General features: G+C 37.9%; 1 protein-coding gene across 5 annotated transcripts in view; it reads left to right on the top strand.

Annotated features, from left to right (window-relative positions):
- pde10a (phosphodiesterase 10A) overlaps nt 1-24,385 on the top strand; it is a 118,487-nt gene that overhangs the window by 56,913 nt on the left and 37,189 nt on the right. For all 5 annotated transcript variants that reach the window (XM_053501875.1, XM_053501876.1, XM_053501877.1 and 2 more), the window contains exon 2: nt 22,275-22,406. In XM_053501875.1, the coding sequence (XP_053357850.1) occupies nt 22,275-22,406 (132 nt within the window). The remainder of the gene's footprint in view (nt 1-22,274; nt 22,407-24,385) is intronic.

Here is a 24,385-nt window from a genome sequence, read left to right on the forward strand (position 1 = left end):
TGTATTTTGGTTACAAAATGTACCTTTCCTCACTTGAGACGATACATGATGCACGAAAAAAAACAAGTTATTTGGTGACCCTGGACCACACACAAACACACTCGGTGCAACTTTCAGAATTGCATGTGTCGCTTGAGGTCTGAATACCAGTGTGTGCAATTTTTGTAATAACTGACAACTGTGCATGCGTAACTATATGCATGGTATATATGGGATTAAGCTTCACTGTGTGAGTTACTCCTAAGTTTAGACAAGATACACAGTTTCTTAATGACCACAGATGGCGATCTGCTTCCATTACATCCCAGTTTCTCTTTTGTGCTTTATTATACTGTACTCGTCTATTATTTATCGGTGGTGGTTTTCAACCACAGATGATGCAAGATCATTGAGCAGTGTTTCAGTTCATGTTCAGGAAAGCTCTGAAAATGAAAACCAACAGAATCAGCATCAGTCAGCGTTTTGAAACTCTAGCCGGCTTACACAATGAGTGCCGCGCCTCACCCTGAATACACAAAAAGAAAATGCATGTCCAGTCTCTCCCTATATCCAATGGACCTACTGTACAGTATATCCAAGGTTTTCATACATTTTCCCCCTCTTTTTTTTTAAAAGACCCATATTAAGAAAGATTTAAATTTTAATTTATTCTCTTCCAAGAGAAATTATTTCTCATATCTTCTGCTGTTTTGAATGTGTACATTCAAATAATAAAGAGGGGAAATCCATCACTTCTGTTCCTTGTTCCTCATGTATTCATATAATCACTTGTATTATCTTCACTACCATTCCAACTTTTGTCTGTTCCTCTTTATCTCTTTGCAAGCATTCTGGGATTAAATTTAACATTAAATTATTGGCCTGGATCAAGCAAAGAAACCAACTGAGAACAGGGCTAAAATTGCTGGAGTTGGGTTAAATTCATGTGGTCTGATGAGTTTAGATTGATCCTATTCCAAATTGACGGCGTGACCGGGTAAGAAGGGCATGAAGCGATTCACCTATCATGCATAGTGGCCACCTTTTGGAGGTAGTGTTGAGGTGACATGAGGTTGCTTCAGTTAGTCAGTCCCGATACCACTTTTGGCCAGTACAGGTGCAAGTGCTTTTATTCTGGTACTTGTCGATATCAGTACCTGGTGATGTCCTGGAGCACTCTGAACTCCCCAATACCCCAATTCTGAAGCGTATAATCAAATACATCTGCTTTTGTTTTTAGTGTGTGAAGCCCAAAACCGCTCTGCGTGTACAGTACCTCTTTGTGGAGTAAAATCCTCATCCATTTAAAAGGCAAGGATAAAGATTTTAGAAAATGCCGGCTTTAATAGCACTGTCATGTTACAAGAGACATGAAGAGTGTAAATTCAAGTGCGCGAATCAAGTGCACCTTCACTTTTCTAAGCTAAAGTTTATAACAAATTTCCGTTTTTTTTGTTTTTGTTTGTTTTTTTTGGTCACTATTATCACAGAACACGTTGGAAGCGACTGAAAAAGATAAGTGACAAGTGAACCAAAGACCAAGAAATGCCCTGCTAAGCTCAGTTAGCTTCTTGCGCCTTGCAAGTTTTCATATTAGGGATCCAGGATACAGTAGTTTTTCAGAAAACTTGACCCCTAAGTCCAACCCCAAAGACCCTAATCTCTTCTTCTGACCTACACACAATATCAGTAATACTACGCATAGCGCGAATATTGACTACCTTGTTCTCTTCTTCGCAAACCCCCTACTGTAGGTGCTTCGGCGTATCTTTTTTCGCAACCAGAAAGATGGCTGACCTTTCACCCAAGCTGTCGAAGTTGTCAGAACAGTTGTGAGAGGAAATGATCGTAGTATCAAACTAATACCCCATACTGGTATTATTTGGACATTCCTAGCTGCAATGAGCTAACGAAATATTAATGTGAGCGACTTTTTATATTTTTGGCCAGTCAGTATGTGTTAGAATGCAAAGCTAATGAGAGTGGAAAAACTAGTTCATGTATATTGTGGCTTGAAAAAAAAGTAGGTCATGCATATTGTGGCTTAGTAATACTGAATTCAGCTTTGTGTTTTATTACATCTCTTATATCATCCGTTATGCAGCCACACTACTATTCATTATAGTGCAGTTTTATACAGAAGTTTAATATCACGTAATTCATATTTTGGATACAATATGGACTAATTTTGTTTATTTTTGCTGTTTTAATGAAGATGGATCCCAAAAACACTTCACACACATTTCAAACTAGGATATAGATTTTTATTAGTTTAAGCCGAGTAATACTAAACAAAAGCACTTTTGGAATTAAATGAACTTATCCAGTTAAATTAGAATGACCTGTCGTAACATGAAACATGTTAGCAAGAGTTCAGTTTGTTTCGAACTAAGCATTTTTAAGCTGTACTCTGACTTTGACCATCACCGGCTGTCCGCAGTGATGGATACCGACACAGATTAAAAGCAGTACATACCTGAAGTTAAGAGGTCTGCGTACAGGCTTATCCAAAGGTCAGCAATTGGGTACGAGTAGTTGTCCTTACAAATAGAGAAATATGGAAGAATGCATAGTTTTAGCACTAGTATTAGTCTATATTGAGTTATTGCAAAAGCCTTTAATGCAAAAGCAGATGTCTAATAGATTTAAAGGTTTGTGCCTTCAGTCTTGCATCATGACCTGCGTAAAACTGTAGGATTATGGAAGTTCTGTGGAATGTACTAAGGTGCCTTCAGATCAGCAATAGTCAAAGTAATAAAACAATGCTTCCTGTGTGAGGAAATGATGCTGAGGGAGCCCCTTTAGTAGTTAAAGCTAAATTCGCTCCTGGGCCCATGCCTACTCCCAGGGCTCCATTGGCATATTTAATATGTTCATGTTTGTCAAAAACATAGGTTTTGTTTTTGCCGTAGATGTGAGGTCTTTATGTACAGACTCCCATTAAAACTAACCCTGGCAAACCAATAGCCCACCCTAAAACAGGTTAGTCAACCACTACCAAATAGAACTTCATGCCTGTGGTCCTTGCTGTACTTAAAAGGCTGTACAGATAGCAATGATTATTTTTGCGCTATAGCATTTTTCATGCATGTGGTGGAGCCACTATAAGGTGAATAAGGTCTGAATAGAGGATGAGAGACCAGCACAATACCAACGGAGAGCAATAACTGCCTATTCAAAAGCCAGACAATTTATATATTTTTTTATATTGATGTACACTTGAACATGAAAGATCAGCTTTTGAATGATGTAAAGCAATGGGTGGACCTCCCACCTCACCAACAAGGACAGCATGCCCTCCCAGCCAGGTCAGAAAACTCAAAGGATGGACACCCCACAGAGAGTTGCCTTTTTACTTGCTGGAACTGCTATTCACTGAACCAGATCTGGCAATCCCTTTTGTGGTGATAGGTCAGTGGGATAACATCTTTCGAATAATTGGGCATAAAATTAGACCCCTGGCCATCTCCAGGAACTGTCTTGCATTCTGTTCAGTCTTTGTAGCAGGGAGACCACAATCTCAGTGGTTTCATTGGTTAAGGGAAGCACCTGCCTATAAGCCAAGCGGAAAGCTAGATACCACACATAGCTATTCAAATGCACATTTCACCAGGTTAACTATGAGGTCAGCTTGTCTCAATGACTTTAGGACTAACCTCCTTTGCCACTATTAATTGGAAGTGTTCAGTAGCATCTGTTCCAACAGTCATGAAAACATAGCTGATGCTTTGAGAAGAAGTGAAAAGCATAGCAAACCTGGTGGTGATAAATAAAATAGTGTGTCCTTGAATGGTTCTTCCCACTTGTCAAGTAAATTTAAGGTTGAGGTTTGGGGTAATTAAAAAAGTCTAGGTTGAGAACAGTGATAAGGTAATTGAGGCCTTTCTTTGACCTAGGGCAAATTCTTATTACTGCCTCCTGGTATCCTTTGGATTGGATCCTTCTCCCAGTATCCTTTAATCATGTCCAACATGCATGGGGCCTACCGGAGTCCCTCATCCCTGCTTGGTCAAGTTCTGCAGCATACCAGGATACCAGGACCAGCCTCCAAATACAGTATGTAAATACTGCTTGACTTGCCAAGACCCACCCAGTCCATTGGTAATTAAACAAGCACTAGCCATTTCCAAAATTACCATGTGGAAACGGTGGCCACAAACTGGTGACGTCTTTTATGCTCTTGAACTATGTCGACACCCACCTTCAACTCCCAACATTTATCCAAAACCTTATCTTGAAGTAGGCTTTGGTGGCTGCTTACATGCTGAATCTACTGAGGCACAGCAGCCCTAAAAGCCCTTTCTTTTGGAAGGTTACTGGTTGCATTCTCTTGGTGGGTACTAGTTGGGTCTTGTGGTCTTTGGTCGGCTGGTTGGCTTCAGGCAGTTTCAGGATCCTGACACTGGATCCACTCTGTTGGAAGTCAGTGACTTAAACTACCAGTAGTGCCTCTTGTGGGATAGACCTACCTGCATGTGCATGGCTGTTTTGATGGCTGCATAATATCTCCAGGAATAAGAGCATGAACACAGAGCTCCCATTCACAATTTGGCTAGCCACATGCCAAGGCAGTGACCTCAAACATCTCCGCATACATCTCTACATCATTCTCTGAAGGCAGGGAGAGGAAACTTACTGGTGGAATTACAGGAGGGAGGAAGGGGTCAACAGGCCCTTTGTGACTGCGCTAAATTGTTCATAAAGCAGTTTCCAGGACTCCGCACAAGTTTAATCATCAGTACGCCACAAGCTGTTCTGCATACTCAATGATTTTTTTTTTTCTTTGTTTTGACTTTGCCCACATACCTCTCAGTAAAGACCTATATTAAATCGTGCCATTTATGTTTCCATTTTCCATTTATGGCATATGGCAGACACCCATATCCAGAGTGACTTTCATTTATCTTATTACAGATCTAAGTAGTTGAGGGTTAATAGTCTTGGTCAGGGGTCAAGCAGTGATACCTTGGTCGTCCAAATTCTTAGCTACCCCTTGTGCACAATGCCCTGATACATTGTCTCATAATAATTTCATTTTAATCACTGTAATAAATAAATGTTATCAATTAACATGTAAATCCTAGATGATGATAATTATGGATTCCGGCATACATTACGCTCTTCTGTGACTCTGGGACGATTTTTAATTTTTAAATAGGCTTAAGGCTGCTGTGTAGATCACCTTAATAATGGCATGTCTGTTTTAACACTACATTACAAAAAGTGTTAGGACAACATATGCCAATGTATTACAGTTCTCTCTGTGCACAGGAAGGTTAATGAAACTATTTAGTTCTCGTCTATCTGAGGGTGAAGAGTAATGCTAAAAAGTCACAAATGTGTAACACAAAGTTGTAAAGTCACCGTATATTTACACATATGGTGACTTTACAACTTTGTGTTACGCATTTTTTAAAAGTGCGCTAACATAACACTCCATCACTGTATGGTCAAAAGTATGTGGACACCTGACCATCATGCTCATACTGTATGCCTGCCTTAAACTTATTTCCATAAAATAGAAAGTAGACAGTTTCAAATTTGTTAACATTCTGTAGCATTAGGATTTCCCTTCACTGGAATTATATGGCTCGAACCTGTTGGACAAGTCTCCTGTGCAAAAAATGACATCCATAAAGATGTGTTTTTCGTAATTTTTCATACAATTTATGCAGAAAAACAATGTACAAACAATAAACAAAAAACGATTTCAGCACAGTTTTTACTGGGTCACATATAATTAAATGTCCCAGTGCTGTTATGCTCTATTATAACCACTCATGGACCATTTGGAAAAACGTATAATACTGTTATTCTATGGCTAAACATGGACAAATGCAACAGTCACAGATGGGGAAAAAATACATATGATTAGGCACTTGTCATAATTGAGATAGACCTATTCCTGTCTACTTAAAGAATAAAGGCAACGATTGATTGTGGGAGTTTATAAAGTGTACTTATAAAGGAATTCGATGAGGAAGTTGGAGTGCAAAAAAAAAAAAGGCATACTATAGAATTTATTTTGATTTAGGCCAGTGTGTTCTGTTCCTGCACTACAACATCGGCTGGTGCGTGCGTCATTCCTTTTATTGCTTAGTGATGTTATTGCCAAGACTGCCAAAATGCACAACTGTAGAAATAAATGGGAATTCCATCCCCATCTATATTATTCCTTCAAGAGTACCATTAATGTCAAAGGTTTCTTTGAATAATGGGAGATTTGGAGCGTTTACATAATTCATACAACACTGTAGTCTATGCACCAGTATATTTCTAGTATGCAGTATCCAACAGCATACTTCTGATTGTTAAACAGAAGTTTTTTTGTGTGTGTCAGCAGTTGGAATGATTTTGTCTGTTAATGTCTATGAGCTTGGTATGAACAAATCTTGAACTGTTTTTCACCTTGTGCAAGTTGCTGGTATTCACATTAGCCAGCTTGCATCCCAACCACCATAAATATTGGAGGTGCAAAAAAAAAGGCAATTCGGTAACACACTGCCATTCTTTTTGTTTGGCAATTCATGTATTCATGAAAAAATTATTATTATTATTATTATTATTGTTATTTAAATTTCTATACGGTATGTTTGCATTTGAGTTGGTAAAACGTTGCCTTTAGTCTTTAATCGTACAGGTGGTGCGCTCTAAACTATTTACACATTGTCAGGAAGTACAGCATCCTGTGTGGTAGGAGCAAAATAATTCTTGTAACAAACTTTCCAAGACATAATAGTGATTTGAGAAGTTTATAAAACCATTATACTAACAGAATCACAACACACTTTAAATCCACACCCAAGTATTGTTATATCATATCGGCTGGTCCCTGGTAATTCCCATCCTTAGCAAATAGGTTTATTGATGCCATCTTTCCAGTAATGATCACTATGACTAATTTCTTTAGTTTTCTCACAAAGTGACAAAATGCAAGATGGTATAAGTTCCAGTGTACTCGTTTATACATATTTTTATCTTGGGCCAGTCTTCTGGAAGACCGATTTATACTGACTGTACAAGAAGCATATTGGTTATATTAATTACCTTGTAATTTGTAAAAATAAAAAGGCTTTGATATATAAACGTAAGGATTTCAATGTAGCCCATTGTATTGTACTCTAATAGCATGCCTCAAAAGCATCTCTTGCATGTAGGCTTCCAACATTTCTAGGCCATGTAGTATTTTCTGTTGGGCCATAAAACCATATTGAGTCTAGGCTCAAACATGTATGTCCTCTGTATATTAATTTCCATTGCAGCACTGGGAGTAATGTGCACATGCTATTAAGAGTGGAACTTTCTGTAAAAACGCCATATAAATAATTTTTGACCAGATCAAAACGTATAACGGGTAAATTTTCATATCCATGTAGCTTGACAGTAAATCCAGATGTTAGGACTATTGTTAGGTTCTTCATCAGACCCCACAGTCTTTCATGCTTATTTCAGTGTGTGTGTGTATGTGTGCACACATGTTCCTTTCGTGGTGATCATTGTTCAAGCTGACTCTAAGTCAACACTAATATAATCTGACAGATATTCTCATTCCCAACTGGACCAACATCTACAGAAACACAAGGCTGTATTGTCATGGAGGAAACACTCCTTGAAGAAGGAATCAGGAATGTCGTTTAATCATCGCGGTCATTTCTTTTTCACAACCCGTCTCTCTCTCTCTCTCTTTCTACAGCGAAGTTAATGTTTCACATAATGCGTATTTTGTTTTGCGTCAGAATCGCAGTGTTAAGGTATGCTTTGGGACATAATTACGGGATGCTAATCGATTCAGTTGGTGCTAACGGTAATGCTTACATCGCAAGTCATTTTACGGAACACTCTTCAATATGTTGATGTGCTTTGAGCCGACACATTGCATTTTCTAAATGCTTAAAGCATGTGCAAATACTAAACTTATGGAAAACTTTATTTAAAATCTTTTGGATAAGATATCCAGGTGCAAATGTACAGGTGGAATTGTGGGTTTATGTAATCAAATTTTATATCAATGATTGACGGATTGGAAGCAGGAAAAATGGGCAAACCAAAGGATCTGAGCGTAAATTACTAAATTGCTTTTTTTTTTTTTTAACTAAATCTCAATCTTTTTTTTTTTTTTAACTGGTGTAAGCGTGTGTAATGTATAGCTTTGAAACAAATTTGAGTTTGGAGAAAAAGGCAGCTTGGGGGCTTTTAACGTGCATGATTTTTGATAATGTATCGCAATAAAAATGCGTTTGTGTTCCACCCTCTGTGCTCAGTACAGAATCGTTTATATCTAAAGCTGATCAGCCGATTATCGGTCACAGCCATCAAAGAAATGTACATCCAATTCTGTCATCTCCTGTTATAAATGTAAAAATTGTTTTAAAAGAATTGGAGTGATTTTTGGGGTCAGTGTGACAATACGTCAACCTTCACACAAACTAATCTCAATTTATATTTGAATCAATCCCCCTATCTTTAATATTTTTCATGTTTTATTTTTGTAAATAGTTCTAGGATTTAAACTTGCTTCCAGTTAGCCTTTGATGTAATGCATCTTCTGTAGCTTGCTTCATGATCTGCTGTGTATAATGTAAAAGTCCACATGTCTGTGGTTTGTTCACCGACGAAACTGTGCAGCTGCACAGTTGTAGTAAACGTGGACTGGGTCCAGAGCAAGCTTGGATGTGGCAGTGTGAGCCCGTCAACATGACCATGTGGCCTACGCACTTACTGATCAGCAGGACACGGTTTTAGTTCAAACCCCTTTTACGTCATCGAGCTGTTTGGTGTTTCGAGCCTTTAAGGCTTTGTGAAGGCAGCGAAAGCCTCTGCAGTTCTCATCAGTGTTCTCGTAGTCTCACAGGGGCGACCGGGCTTTAGCGTTCTCCAGATGTTTGTGATTAAACATTATTCATCTTGTTTTGTTTTTTTTTAAGATCTCATGAGACCCAGCCTAAGTGTGTATCTAATTAAACAGCTGATTTGAAAGCTTAAACTATATGCCTGATTTTAGGCCCGACTGCATCAGCTTACATCTGCTAAATATTAATACCAGCAGTCTTGATCGTGGTCAGTGGTGCATCGTCAGGTAAGAAGGATATGGCACATTTCGTCATGACAGAGGCACAGTACGTCATGTTGCAGTGAAGAATTTTGAGATGGGCTTTGTATTCATTCTGCATAAGCTAGCTGCATTTTAGAAGAGGAAAAAAAACAGCCAAGGCCATTTTTTTTTTTTTCCTGGTGTATGATCACAGCCTTGGTGGCAAGGACTCTAGAGAAGGGGAGAAGTCTGTTCCCCTCCGTGCACATCCATGCCTTATCTTTTCATAATAGTTTTATAGCGTGTATTCTCCTCAGCTGTCGTGCTCATGCAAATTCTCTTTACATGGAAATCTATGCTCGTCTGTGTTGGGTGCAGGAGCACATAAATTTTCGCATTCGTTCGCATATGTGTTCGAGCATGTGTAAGGCTGGTGGAGGTGTAATCAAAACAGTCGTAGCATTACCTCACAGTTGAGGCTCGCTATTTATTTTTTAGTGCTGGTAGAGCTGCCTGGGGTGATGTGAACACAATTAATGGTGACGGTAATTTTATTCTCGCTCAAGCCGATTTATGAACGATGACGTGAAATTGAACAGATTACAGATTTTTGCGTTATAACAACGAGCCTTATTCGGTTATTTCGGTTTCCCGCCATTAGTCTGACTCTTGGTCTGATCTAATGAATCTATTAGTAATTTTTTAATAGTATTGTAATTTTAAGCGATCTTCAATCTATACCGAGATATTATCAGCATGATTATTATAAGGAAAAAGCACAATCTCAAATGTTTGACATTTTGGTCGAGATCTCGCTGACTCCCTGCAGCCTTGAAAGGACGCTACCAAGATACAGCCTCTTATCGCTCCCACTGACGCCATCTCTCTTTACCTTATCGGGAGAAAACCTGAAAACGGAAAAAAAAAAAAGTGCACCCAGGGAGAAATTCGACACCGGCGAAGTCCCAGCAGCTCTGCATTTTAGGGTGCAGAGGTAACTGCCCTCCACCCTTCCCCTCCTGCGTCTTCCTTTTTTCATTTGCACCGGCAGCGTCCCTGCAGCCCTCCTGTAGATAAGATAAGAAACACATGCTCTTCCCACCTCCTGGCGAGGGAGTCCCAGCTGGACCTGCTGACGCACGCAGCCTCTTACACACCCACCCGAGCCTGCTTAGCTCTCATGGCAGGCGAATGAAAAAGTACTACCTTGGCAGAGTGCCTTTGACACGGCGCCAGAAAGAGAATCGTTCACACACACAAAAAAAAAGCCGCCTTTTTTTTTTTTTTTTTTTTTTCTCCGTCTGTTGCCCTCGCTGTATCAGATCCCACCACTACCTCTGCTGGCTTTATTTATTACTGTAAAGGGTTAGAGCTACACACTTCCTGGACATAGTCGGTGTGAAGCTGACCGCACACAGAGCTCTTAGTCTCTGAGCTCAACTCATCAAATAAACTCTCTAAAATGCATGGCTGTGATGGAGGTCTGTTATCATACTTCCCATCAGTATGGTCAAATCCAATTGACAGTGGAAACCACTTTTATTGGCTTGGTATAAATAATGCAGGAGAATCGGGGGGGAAAGTGTATTTGCTTCCAGGAGTGGAGTTTATTCTTGCGGTTCTTTCTTTGGAAAATTGGATCAGTATATACTTTTAGCACGAGATAGCGTAATTGTTTCAGATTGTCATTGGTAGCTTGACGTACTGTATACAGTACTGTGCAAAGGTTTTCGAGCCTGACTTTTTTTTTTTTTTTGTCTAATTGTTTATTTTAGGTTTTGAAAGAGTGTGATTGTTTAAGAGTCTGTTTTCTGTCAGGAAATTTGGAAGAAAAAAAAAAACGTTTGTACTTTTTAAAAGCCACTACAATTTGGTTGAATATTTCAAGCATGCAAGGGGCAAATTTTATTACAAACAAACCTAACTTAAAGAAGATTAAAGGAAAAAAAAAAAGCGCTACATTTACATGGACAGTGTTTCTTTGACCTCTTTGAAGTAATTCAGATTAAAGATCGCAATTTCTGTTTACATTGATACAGATCTGATACATGCATTCCCATCTTTAAAGTAGAATATAACTTTGATTAAAAAATGGGGTCAATGTTGAACGTTTTATTTGCCACAAATTTAACAGAAGAAATATTTTTCTCAGAGGTCCCGCCTTCTACATTCTGATTGGTTCCAAGAGTTCAGTTTCCTCTATTATTGGTTGGATGCTTTACTCCTTGTGTAATGTGAGCCAGTCAGTGCTCCCTCCTCAACCAGACACCCAGTGAATGAAAATATAAACTAGTGCGAGAGAGGAGAGTTGTTCTCACAGAGTTCTCGGATGAAAGCAAAATATCCCTCTGGAAACAAGTCACATGACCTGATGTTACCCCTATGTGGGGTCAACCTGCGCAGAAAGAATATATGTTTCAACAGGAGAGAAACAATCAGATCAAGTGTTTACATGGCTAATATTTAACTATTGAATCGATTCAAAGGTTTACACGCCCTGTCATACTGATGAGAGAAGATCCATTGCAGGTCGGATCAGGTTCCCACAAGATGCAATTTTATTGTGATTCTGCTCTTATTCTCATTAGTGAAATATTAGGCTTTATGTAAACATCCATATTGTCTGTATCATATTGTGTACAGTATATAAATACAAATTCAAGCTTGGATGGGTAAAAAATATATAGAAATTGTTTTACAATCTTAATTGTTTATATATAAAATCTAATGTATGGTTGTATGTATTTATACACACACACACACACACACACACACACACACACACACACACGATATAAATTAAAATGAACCAAATGAGCATTGGATAATTATTTCCAAAATCTATAATGCTATAATGAGCTGTAAACAAAGTCAAATAATTATTAAATAATGTTAAAAATTTAACTTATTTGAACGTAAAAAAGACTTATTTGTTTATATAAGAACTTGAGTGAACAAATATGTATGCATGGATACATACATGTATGTATTTATGTGCATGCACACGTGTGTGTGTGTGTGTGTGTGTGTGTATGTTTCCCCCCCTTTTATATAGATTTTTTTATATTTTTTTTATAATAGTCTTATATTTGTACATTTGTCTATTTATTAGTATAATATATTATTTATAATATAGTATAATACTAATATAATTTATTAGTATAATGGATACATTTTTGTTTATTTTAATTGTTTATTTCTACAAAGCAACAAAATTATTTAGCAATAGAATAAAGTTATTTTAAGCTTGAACATAATAAATATTTTCTTTAAATATTACATTTCACATTTGGCATACAGTGTATTATACAGTGAATGTAAAAATCTCAAATATCTGTTAGTGGAGCATGTGAAGTTGTGTCTAGTGTGTCAGTAGGTATGATGACATTTATAGATGTTTACAAAAGAACACTCCCCTATTCTAAAAGTTTGTTTTTCTTTTTTTTTTTTTTTTTTTTTTTGGAAAATTGCTTTTGAAACGTAGTTGTCCAAGATCTGTTGAACCTCCATTTAAACTAACTGTATTGTATTCTAGCGATAAAGCAAAATGATTTAGATTTTGCTTGCAGATCATTATAGATTTTTATTATAAAATCTGTTTATAGTGTTTATCCCCTTCTCATTTGATTATTTTTAATCCATACTTTCTTTACAGAGTGTGCTTAAGACTATTGCACGCTGTTGTACGCTTCACCTTAAGTGTTGTAAATAAAACAGCGTAAAAGCATTTCTTCCCGCTGTGCCAATAAACGAATGTACTGCAAGACGTCAAGTGGAGTCTGTGTTTAGCTTCTGCTCACAAGTTTTAACCCCCGGTGGTCACAGGCAGACCTGGCACCATTCAGCTTCGTACAGAGTACTGATGATTGCCAGTCGTTATTGGATGGACAGTACAGTATGACCACAGTCTGTTAAACCGCTGAGCGTACTGCTGGCCATTCTCAGGTAGCGAGCGCAATGTTATGACTTTGTCACGGGAAGGTCGTGTGTCACAGCTGAAGTCCGAGCCCTGCCTCTTGGGAAGCGCTGCTCTTTTACTCAAAGCAGAACTAAAATAAAAAAAAACCCTTGGTGACGCAATCCAAGCGTCTGGGGGGATCTAAGACTCTACTGAACTGATCTAAAAAAGACAAAAAGGATCAGGAATAAGGACAATTGCGAAAAGTCAGGAAGGAAATGAGGCCTACTTAATTTGGGACGGAACAGGAGGTCATAATCGTACAGTTCAGCACAGTTATTAAGACCTGTGTGTTTTATGAATTCTCTGTTTGGCATAATGAGGGCATGGGTTTGCCCACTTATTAGATGACTAGATTAAGTCATTTAACAGGACACAGTTTTCACTGCTGTAATCTATTGTTCTGGAAAGCATTCGGGAAGTAATAGGATCGACACAAAAAAGGAGACGGTTGCGTAATGTTGTTAGTTTGTGCAATGTTTTATTAATTAGTGTACTGTATTACTCTAGTCTCCGTCAGCGCCTGTGAACCAGAAAGCTTTCCTAATAAATCAAAAGAAGATTTCAAAATGATAAATTATTTATTAATAATATTAAAATGATTACGTGGTATGCAAGATACTGTATCTTATACATGTCATAATTTCTGTTGTGTATTTTTTTTTTTTCTATGACAATTTGTTTTTTATTTATACCATTACAGGGTTTTATAGCTCCCCCCCCCCTCTATCTCTATTAAATCAACTGTTTAAGGTTGACAAATTACATTTAATAATAATAATAATAATAATAATAATAGTTGTTGTAGTAGTAATAATAATAATAATAATAATAATAATAAAAATTATTACTTTAATAATTACTTATAAACTTTAATTACATTAAATAAATTACACTAATAATAATTAAATTGGTGTGCAATATATTATACATATTTCTCTTTTAAAATACAATTTTCATTTTGAGATGAAATCTGTGTGATGGATGGAAGATATTGGGGAATACATACAGTACATCATATGTAAGATACATCTTCTCATGATGTGCCTTTTTATTGGTAGCATCAGGAGGTTCTAACTTAAAACTTTGAGATTCGAGATGTAACAATCAAAGGAAGATTGCCTTTTATTAATGTGTATCTGTTTTTATGTTCTATGCATTAAAAGATGCATCCTATTTATTTATTTTATTATGTCACTTTTGTGATGCTGAAAGACCAAACTGTGTGTTGAAATGATGGGGGTTGTGGGACGCTGCATAACACATTTCAGGAAATCACGTCAAGAAATGTGTCTACTGTGCTATTTGAAAAATCTGGCTAAAATCCTATCATATCATATCATTTCTCAGTTCTTTGAAACTTGACCTTGACCTTACTGAGTCTTACCCTACTATTAAATCTCTGTATGACCCCAGACCTAAACAATCATAACTTAAAAAGAATGATTTGAACTGCATGTCTTATCTGGCTTCTCTACCACTAGCTGTTCTGTAAGCCTGAGATAAGGTCAGTATGCAGGTCATTTCTGCAGTGTTTTATCAGTGACACCGATAACGTTCACCCGGCCGACCTGGGCTGTGCATGAACACCAGTTGAATATGCAACTCTTTGTAGACTTTCCCTGTGTCAGAGAGAAGCCAAACGGTTTTGGCCGAATGAGCCGATTCTTCAAGACTACATATTTTTGTGCGGAGCGAATCCTAGAAGATGCACTCCTGTAATTTGGTGTGTTGACAGTCACATGGAAGGGAGAAATATCTTAGGAGATTTGATCAGTTAAGCTCTCTGAACTGTTCATATCTAGACTATGAATCATCAACTTGGAAGTTTGAAAAGGATAATTATGGTGCTTTTCTGACACACAATAGAGATGAGTACAATCAAATGGTAAAAGGTTAGGTTGACTTGCCTTTGAAATGAAGCTGGGTTGTAACCAGAACTGGGTTGTAAGAAATTTACGGTTTAATTATAGCTTTGTATTTAAATGCACGTGTATATATATATATATATATATATATATATATATATATATATATATATATATATATATATATATATATATTTTTTTTTTTTTATTATTATTATTATTATTATTATTATTATTGTGACACCGATGTGAATATATAATATAATATTATATTGAATATATAATTTATAATTTTTTAGGACCGCCAGCTTTAAGCACAAACTGATGAAGTTTCTTGAGTGAAGGCGGAAAAACCCTGACCCGATAACTTGTCACCAAATTGCGGAATAAACACATCTGTCCGTGGGAACTCTACACACACTCACTCACCAACACCACTTGCACATTACACATCCTCCATACAGTCTTGACCTCGGTTCAGTTCATCTCCATGTTTGGGCCTTTAACAGATCTCCTGGGAGGCCAGTGTGTAGACGTGACCGTATGATAATGTCTTCGTAGTAGTGAGTAATCCAAGCACTAGTCAAACACTGGGATAAATGCTAGAAATGGGCACAAACATACATCCTGAGTGAATTCTTTGCCAAAATTGTTTAGTAACCAAATCTAAAATAAAAATAATATTGAATGGGGGGAGGGTTATAAAAACAGTCACCAACAGAATCCAGTTTATACTGTACATATACTGCACTTTATTTAACATTTAATTTATTTGCCTTTTTTTTTTTTTTTTTTTTAGATCGTACTCTAATAGTTCCTCATGCACACAACTTGAAGGCATGTGACACCAAAAATCAAGGTTATGAAATTATAATGTGTGCACTTGATGATAGACCCTTATTACACATTTACTGTGGCCTTTTAACTTTCAATCTTTATAATGCATTTTTTTTATCCATTCGATGTGCTCCCTGTTAAAGAACAGACAGCCGTGTTTTGCAGAATAAGCTGACCGGGCCTCTTTACAGCTCACGTAATTTTATCCATGAAACAAAAAACATCATGAAATTAGAGTACTGTTAATTAACGATGTACTGTATGTTCCTCAAATGGTATTCCTTAGGTTTGTTATTTATGTAATGCATTTATTTTTTAGGTTATGTCAAACATGACAGAGTGATGCTGGTGTAAATACCGCTCCCCATTAAAGATCAACTGGTCTCCCTTGCCATCACTGCTCCAGCACGAGCACTGTGTCAGTAGGAAAGGGTTCGCTGGGGGTCAGTGGTCTGCACCACATGGGTGACTAAGTGAGAAGTGGCCCTTGAGGGTACAACATCACAGGACCAGGGTCATTGTGGCATGAACGGCATCTGCCCTAAGCCCCTGAGGTCCTGTCCATCCCCAGGGCCTGGAGTCCTCCAGAGTCACATGTGCTCTTGTTTAATGTGCAAAAAAGGGATGGACTGTAGGGTCAGGGCAGAACATGGAGATCTGACGTAAAGAAGGAATGTTGGTAATCTACATGGGAAGGAATGTGTGTTTATTTAGCGATTCATTTATTTATTGATATTTAAGTGTACACTGCTTTTTTTTTTTTCAAAATATCTTGTGTTCAAGAGATGAAACTTTTTAGATGACTGAAGAAATCATCTTTGCATACTTTATTTAATAACGTACAGTAACATGATCACATTTAAGACTTTTAGGGCATTGATTGGAGTTCCATTACAGTGTATCCACAAAAAGGCACAGCTTGCAGGCTGTTGTGTAACCCGGCTTTCCCATGACATGGACACTTGCTTTACCTCGCCCTCCTCGATTTAAATCTGATGAGGGGACACCAGAAGAGTGAAGAGTGCGAAACAGCAGTGTCTACTTGGTGAATGAATAATAATAATAAATAATACCAGAAGAGTCATCTGTGTCTATCATCAGGGATTTGCTGCCTAAAGAATGTTTTACTGAGCCCCAAATTGAGACCATATTTCTACCATATATCTTCATAAACTAGTCGGTGCTGCATAGAGCTCACGCAGATCGTACTGCATGTCTTAGCTGGGTCTCCAAAGATGAATCATTTTATTTGCAAAAAAAAAACAATATTTTTAAGATTAAATTCAACTTTAGCTTTGATTACAGCACACAGTCCTGGAATATACCCTGTGACGTCAGGAAAGAAAAACCTGTGCATGTAATAATCTGATCATTCAGTACATTCAGGTCATCAGCTGACCTTTTATTTATTTATTTATTTATTTATTTATTTATTGCCACATGATGTGAGTGTAGAACTGAAGCAACTCCAGATCATTACACCGAATAGGGTCAATGTCCTTTCATCAGATCACATGACCTTTTTGCATCGCTTTGAAGTCCAATCTTTATGCTGTCTAGCAATTTCAAAGCCTTTTGTCTGATTAGTCTCCCTAACAAGTGGTTTTCTTATGGCCACACAGCTGTTTAGTCCCAGTCCTGTGAGATTTTATCACACTGTTTTTGTGTGTGTTTAATGAAATGTTTAATGAATTTTTTTTACAATGCAACTTTAAGTGTTTAACTGATCTTAAACACTTGTTTTATGTTTTTTTTTTCAAAGCCAACTTTGTGGAATTAATGTTCATTTCCAGTCTCCTTAGTTGTTCTCTTTGATTGATGCAGATCAAAAAAAAAAAAAAGGTAATTGATTCTTTGGCCAGGTGTAATAAAAAGTTGTGACTGTGTTCCAGCTTCTGTAAGCAGTCTTACAGCATGTCCAGTGAACTTTTTGAAATGAAGCAGACCCAAAAATGAAGTCAATTTAACCATTTTTCAACAGGAAATAAAGTCTTTTTTTTTTTCAGCTCTGGCACTTTTTAGCTTTTTTTTTTTTGTTCGTTTGTGGGGGCAAAAATGTAATTGTCGCATTTAACAAGAAACAATCAAACAACAAAAAAAGAAAACCAGTAAAGGTTAAATAAGTGGTTTCCTAAAATCTGAACTTGTCCTATTTATTGAAAGTATTTCCATTCTGTAAAAAAAAAAAAAAAAAAGCAACACAGACTGAAGTAGGGAAACGATGACAATTTATGGTAGAAAAGTGACCAAAAGACACGACTGTGGTAGCTCGTCCAGGAGATCACCACACCGATGAGCTCGGATGACGTAGATTAATTTGCCCTGAGGATTGCCTTGGATAGCATTTTTACCAAAATACTAAAAAAGAAGGCACCATGCCTGAACGATGAAGGGCACTGGGATAACGCAGGGGAAGGTCAGATGCTAGGTGCCCTAGTTTTTATTATATGGCTTTAAAGAGGCAGACGTTGGTTATCGGCTGGTAAGAAGCAAATGGTTGCGGTGTAAACAAGTAAGCAGCAGGATGTTAAATCAAAAACCTGACTAAAGCCTAAAAAAAGCCAAAAAAAAAAAAAAAAACCAAAACTAAGTCTTGGCTTTAGGTTTCTTGGCCTAAGTGTGTGCTTGCTGTCAGGGAGTGAGAGCATGTCTCTGGCCGAGCGTTAGACAGTTTGACGTAAAACCAATTAATAAGGATCTTTTTGTGAAAATTATTATTATTTTGGTATCATTATGACCTGCTTCAAACTAAACACTCGGAGGCTCGGGAAGTCTTTTTTGCTTCACGGTGAAAATGAAGACGGACGAGGCGAGACGCTCCCTCACCCTGCTCTTGCTTTAGCCGTTGTGTGTCTCTGCATCCCCTCCAGTTGTCGATTTATTAAGCAGCACACTCTGTCCATGTGCGTCAGCACCGGCTCGAGGAGTCTCGTGAGGCTGTGCGCAGCTCAAGAGCACTGTCTCGTGTCTGGACAACGTCAGTCGACCCCCATCCCCCCTCTCCCCCCCCAACTCTTTGCTAAGTGCACAGCCACACACACACACACACACACACACACACACACACACACACACACTGTTTTGTGAAGACCTGGGCGTCTGTGAAAGAACCTAATGAACACACAGCCTCTGTGCAAGGACCAAAAACGAAGACACACACACACACAGCTTATAGCTAGCTGCAGGCTATCAAAATGACACTACTTTGCTTATTTTTCCAAGATTTGCTGTTAAGGCTGTGAGGCAGGATGACTTGTGCATCTGGTTCGACTTTAGTGTTCAAAGCATAGAGCCTCTGCCCTCCCCGGCTGTTCGGCTTTTGTTGTCGTGCACCGAAACAGTCTATAGCCATTTGCTTCCCCATTGAAGGATCATTGAAGTCCAGACAAAAGACGTGTTGCTATCCGTAATAATTTCTGTGTTTGTGTGTTCAAGCTTACACGTTCAGTAAGTGTAAGAAATGTACATATACATAACTATACATAGAACAATATATAGAAATACAATACATATAGAAATATATACAATCTATAGAAATATACATCCTACAGTACATATAGGATGGCATGTACTCATAAATGTACTAATTACATTAAAGTAATACGCGGTATTTAACAAATAATTCATCGCTCTCGATGAAGTAAAGCGCGTGTAACTTTAATCGAAAGGCGTTTCCAGTGTTCCCTCTTTGTTCCTTTATGTCAGAGATACTGAATTAAAAATGTAAGTAGGTTCGTTCGATTATTTCTTTCTTTATTTATTTTTCTAAGGTCCGAATTTCATGTTTCTGTTAAGCTTCAGGTTTCGGCATATCTGTTCATTGTACGCAAGTCTATAAACAATAAGCGATTCAAAATTCCATAGCATTTTTAAAATATTTCCAGGTTTTTCGAAACCACGTTAAACACGTGGACATTTTGAACTTTGATGGCCCTGTGTCATTTCTTGTATTTGCATGTTGCCAGGGTGTAAATGAGTGTGAAAGGACTCTAGTTGTTCTGTCATACTGGGCTTTTAGTGGACATTGATCTGTCCATTTATCATTCATCAATCTTCCATTCAACATCTTTAGTCTCCAGTACGTTAATACGTTAGGCTTTTTTTCTTTTTCTTTAATGAACTAATAAATAGACTTTTTTTTTTTTTTTGGCTTATAGCTAACGTTAAATGATAGCAGGAACTATCTGTCTGATAACGTTAAGAATAACTGTGAGTGGATGAAGGGTATAACTGTAGTTTAATCAATATAAACTTGTATAAATTGACAAATTGCTAAGTGGAATAAATCACTCTGAGTATCGGTATTACCTCTTGTGTGGTTCTTTCCTGTTACAGCACACATTGTGTTCTTCAATTTGTTTGACTTATATACAGCATGTATCACACAAATCAACTAATAACAGCAAAAAGGTAATGATTGTCCTATTCCTATATTAATATTATGGACATCGGTCATTGGCATACAGTATATTGTAGTTCCTCAAGCTTGCTTTATCTTTTCATTGACTTTTTTTTTTTTCTAACATAAACATTAAGCCATAAGCTGATATTCTTACAGTTCCTTGTCCTTTCCTATGACCTGCTTTTGTCCTTCCTCATTGTAATCATTCCACAATTCACTCACGTACACTAGTTTCGTTTTCATGCACATAATCGACATGTCTGATGACTTGTTTAGCCTGGCCAAACCATCCCTAATAAAAAGACACCGAGAAATACAATCCAGACATAATACTCCGATACATGGCCGACATTACAACGTTAACATTAAAGGATGGCTCCTGCAGAGGCTAGGCCACATCCGAGGATGTACGTCAGCGTTGGCTCTCAGACGCCACGGAGTGCATTAAAACCCCATGCTAGCTCGGCAAATGGCTGCCTGCGCTGACAACAAAGACAATAAACGGCAGCACTTAGCAAACACACAAGGACTTAATTGCCTATTAAACACAATCAAGTTGGGCGTCTTCTTCCCTCAGCTCTGTCGGGGACCGCCTGTCTTTCCCTAGAGATGGAGCAATACAATAAACAGCGAGTCCCATGGAGTAATTTAAGAATGCACCATTTCCATTTTTCCATTTTCGATACCACATCGATATCGACGCTCTGTGTGTGTATTGGACAATACTAACGTACTAATCGGATATTTGCATTCTTTTAATATCCATGCTCTAGAACATGTGGATGTCTGGATAGGTTTGGAAATATGAACAATCCTGTGGAAAGTACCTAGTATCTTTAAAATGTCCTGTATGTTTTACGAAGCCAAAACTCTAATAATAAACATTTAAATTTGTTTAATTTTTTACGTTTTTTTTTTTCTTCTTCACGCAATTAAATCAGTTTCTAAAAACACTGACCGTCATGTCTCAATCAGTTTTCCTTAAACAGGAATGAACTATATGTAGCCAAAATCTAAGACCCACATTAGCTAGCTTATGTTGAGCTAGCACGACCAAATCTATCATAAAATTTAACAAAAGTTAACATTTAGATATTATGTCCAACTGCGATTTTTATTATTTACTATTATTATTGCATTTTTATTTTTTGCACAACAATCCCTCCCACCCCCCCGGAAATGGGGTGCTGTTCTATATCTTGAACCGAATTCTTTCCATTAATCATAATTGGGATTCTACACTAAACGGACAGTGAATCGGCAAAAAAATACACAATTTCTATGTCAGTTTTGCACATATTCTCTCAAAATGTACCAAACTAGAGAGCCGGGTCTCCTGACTGCTGCAAAGGAAAAATGAAAAAAAGATTGGTCAAACCGTTTGGGAGTTATTAAGGTCTGTGAGGACCTGACAAAAACAGTATTTTTCCATAAGAATCCATTCATTTTGCACTCTGTCCGATTTTCACCAAACGCTCAAAGCTTTTTATAACTTACTCTGTTGACCACATATTTTTTTTTCTTTTTTTTTTTCCTTTTTTTACATGCACCAAACTCGACATCCCACTAAACAACTCCTCTCTCTCAAAAACCCAAACTGCTACACTCTAGGACTGAGGTTTCTCAAGATACAAGTCTCAAAAACAGGGGTACCACTTTTCAATGTAAGCGAATGGAAAGTTAAACTGTGATATGAGCCACTCGTTTCTCTCCGTGAGAGCCGTTATCACCTTGTTGTCCAGGAAAACCAATGCATCCGCACACCCCTCCGTCAGCATTTCTTTAGGAATTCTCTTAACAAAATGCAAACAAATAGACGTGTTTGCTGTTTCAGTCTTCATTTATATTAAAAAGAAAGTTATTCTTTTATATGGGGAAAGTATAAAAAAAATATAACAGGCACATTATTGAACGTAGTGTTCTAAGCAAAAGTCATTATTTCATGTCCTAATATGGGACGCATGGGTAATATGCTGAGGACAGATTTTCTCCTCTAGCCGTGGAAGTGATTTCTTTGCCAATCAGCGCAGCCTCATGTTTAACGAGTGCCAAAAGTTTCATTCCCCGTTAACGGTGTTCACGCAAACCGTTCTTCAAAATGACTGTTAAAAAAAAAAAAAAAAAAAAAAAAAAAACACGTTTCCCACCGCTCCGATATTTGTACAAGCACAGGGACTGATGCCGGTTGCTGTCTTGCAGGTCTGACGGATGAGAAAGTGAAGGCGTACCTTTCCCTGCACCCGCAGATGCTGGACGAGTTTGTGCTGGAGAGCGTGAGCGCGGAGACGGTGGACAGATGGCTGAAGCGCAAGAGTAGCAGCCCTCCTACAGGTATGCTGTCCTGCACAAGCAACATGAGCTTTGCTATCATCAACAATCTCCTCCTGTGCCCACTTGCTGTTTGTGCCATGATCTGTGCTGGCTTTTTGGAGGTGTGCACAGCTTTTTTCCAACCACCTCGTAAAAGAGACAGTAAATGTGGTTTTATAAACTGATTTTCAGTGCTTGTAAATTTAAGTATAGCCTCTAGGAGGGTAGTGTTTGCTTTTGTAAGTCTTGCATCTTCTTTGGTTTTCAAGTAAAATTTTATTACGCTCTGTTCATTGTGGCTCCAAAAAAAAAAAAAAGTGTTGTGTCATTTTCTACATGGTGCAGCTTGTGTAGTTTGGCTTCAGTGCATGGTTTTCAAATGGAATCAGACTGGCAGAGAAACGGTCCTGGCAGGGAGCACGAGTGACCTCACCACATCCGTTGAACTTGGAACATATACACTTGCGTGGTTCAGTAAAATAAAATGCCAAACTTGTCGTTGAATTATACTGTACGTCTTCCTCCCCAAATAAATACGACCTCCTAGAAACTACACAGGAAACATACAGGTTTGGCCTTGCCAAAGAGCTAGTTTCTTTTCATCGTCTGTGTCTGTGTAAGTAACTGGAGCCGATGAGCAAATGCAAGCGGTAGTTTGGGGCTGTAGAGAAAGAGCACTAGTGAAACGGTCTGCCGAATACACACAGGTCATTACAGGCCTGGCACTGCCATGTGCTGCCCCCACTTTACCAGACCCACCACAGCCATCAAGGGCCCACGGCGCTGGCGGCCAGCCTAAGCTCAGACTCTGACGTCATAGCCAACCTCCAGGGGCATGCAGGAGGCCGGGGAGGAGTGGAGGTGGAGGGAGGGGGGGGGGCAATGTGTCGCATTTTGGAAATGTTTTCTGCATGAGAGCAGCAGAGGAGCTGGAGGATGTATTCTAAGCAGCCGTAATGCTTTCCTACATAGTGTGTGTGCATATAAAAGGGATGTAGCCTGATTTATATATATTTTTATTTTTATTTTGAGCACTATAGTGAGATTAATATATTTTGTGACATCGTTACAGTGTATAAGAAAGCATGTTGCCCTTGTTGCAAACGATGAGTCTGCAGTCCAGATCGTTCGCTCTGGTCAAGGCATTAACTCTTTGGCTTAGTAAATAATAAAGCAGAAAGATGTCGGCTCCAAGACGCCATCCCTCCGTGCGTGTTTATACTAGGCTTCCCTTATGACATACAGACAAATTGGTTGCTATTAAAATGTGAATATAAGATACCACTGTTGAATTGTTAAACCTGAAGCCATGGATTTATTTTTCTTATAGCAAAAGCTCTAACTGTAATTTAAATCACAGGTTTAAACAGTTTAATGATGATACATTGTTAATGCGGGGTTTTTTATTTATTTATCTAATTAACAGTGTTCCCGTTGTAATTTTTTGTCCTTGCTTAGAAAGTACCTATTCCTATTTGGATAGAGCCATATATGCAGTAATAACCAAATATTTTGCCCCCTGCCTGGTTTGCATTAGATTGATGCAATATTTCATGACCTGGAGTATTAAACTTCAGATATTAGAAAGTAGATTTGTTGTACTAAAAAATCAACCCTACCATATATTAGATAACACATCCAGAGTGTTTTTCGTGCAAACCAAAATTATGAAAAGTGCTTATATTAGACATTATGGATGGGAATCACCAGAGACCTGCCAATACGATTGTACTAAAATACCTAGGTGAGAAACAAGGTAATGGGATTCTGTAAGTATCACGATTTAATAAATATCCTTTTGAACGAATGCCTAAATTAATGTTGGTATCATGGACTGACTCTTTCAAAACCGTAAAAAAAAAACCGTAAAATGTCATAATCGTAAAACTGACTTTGACTTGACTTTCCAATTCGTAGACAAGTTTTAAACGGCTCCCGGGTGTACGGGCCACTTAGCCGGCATTTAGTTTGTTCATTTATATGCCGAAAATGCTTTTATA

Source organism: Clarias gariepinus, chromosome 8, assembly GCF_024256425.1.
Source record: "Clarias gariepinus isolate MV-2021 ecotype Netherlands chromosome 8, CGAR_prim_01v2, whole genome shotgun sequence".
Taxonomy (NCBI): domain Eukaryota; kingdom Metazoa; phylum Chordata; class Actinopteri; order Siluriformes; family Clariidae; genus Clarias; species Clarias gariepinus.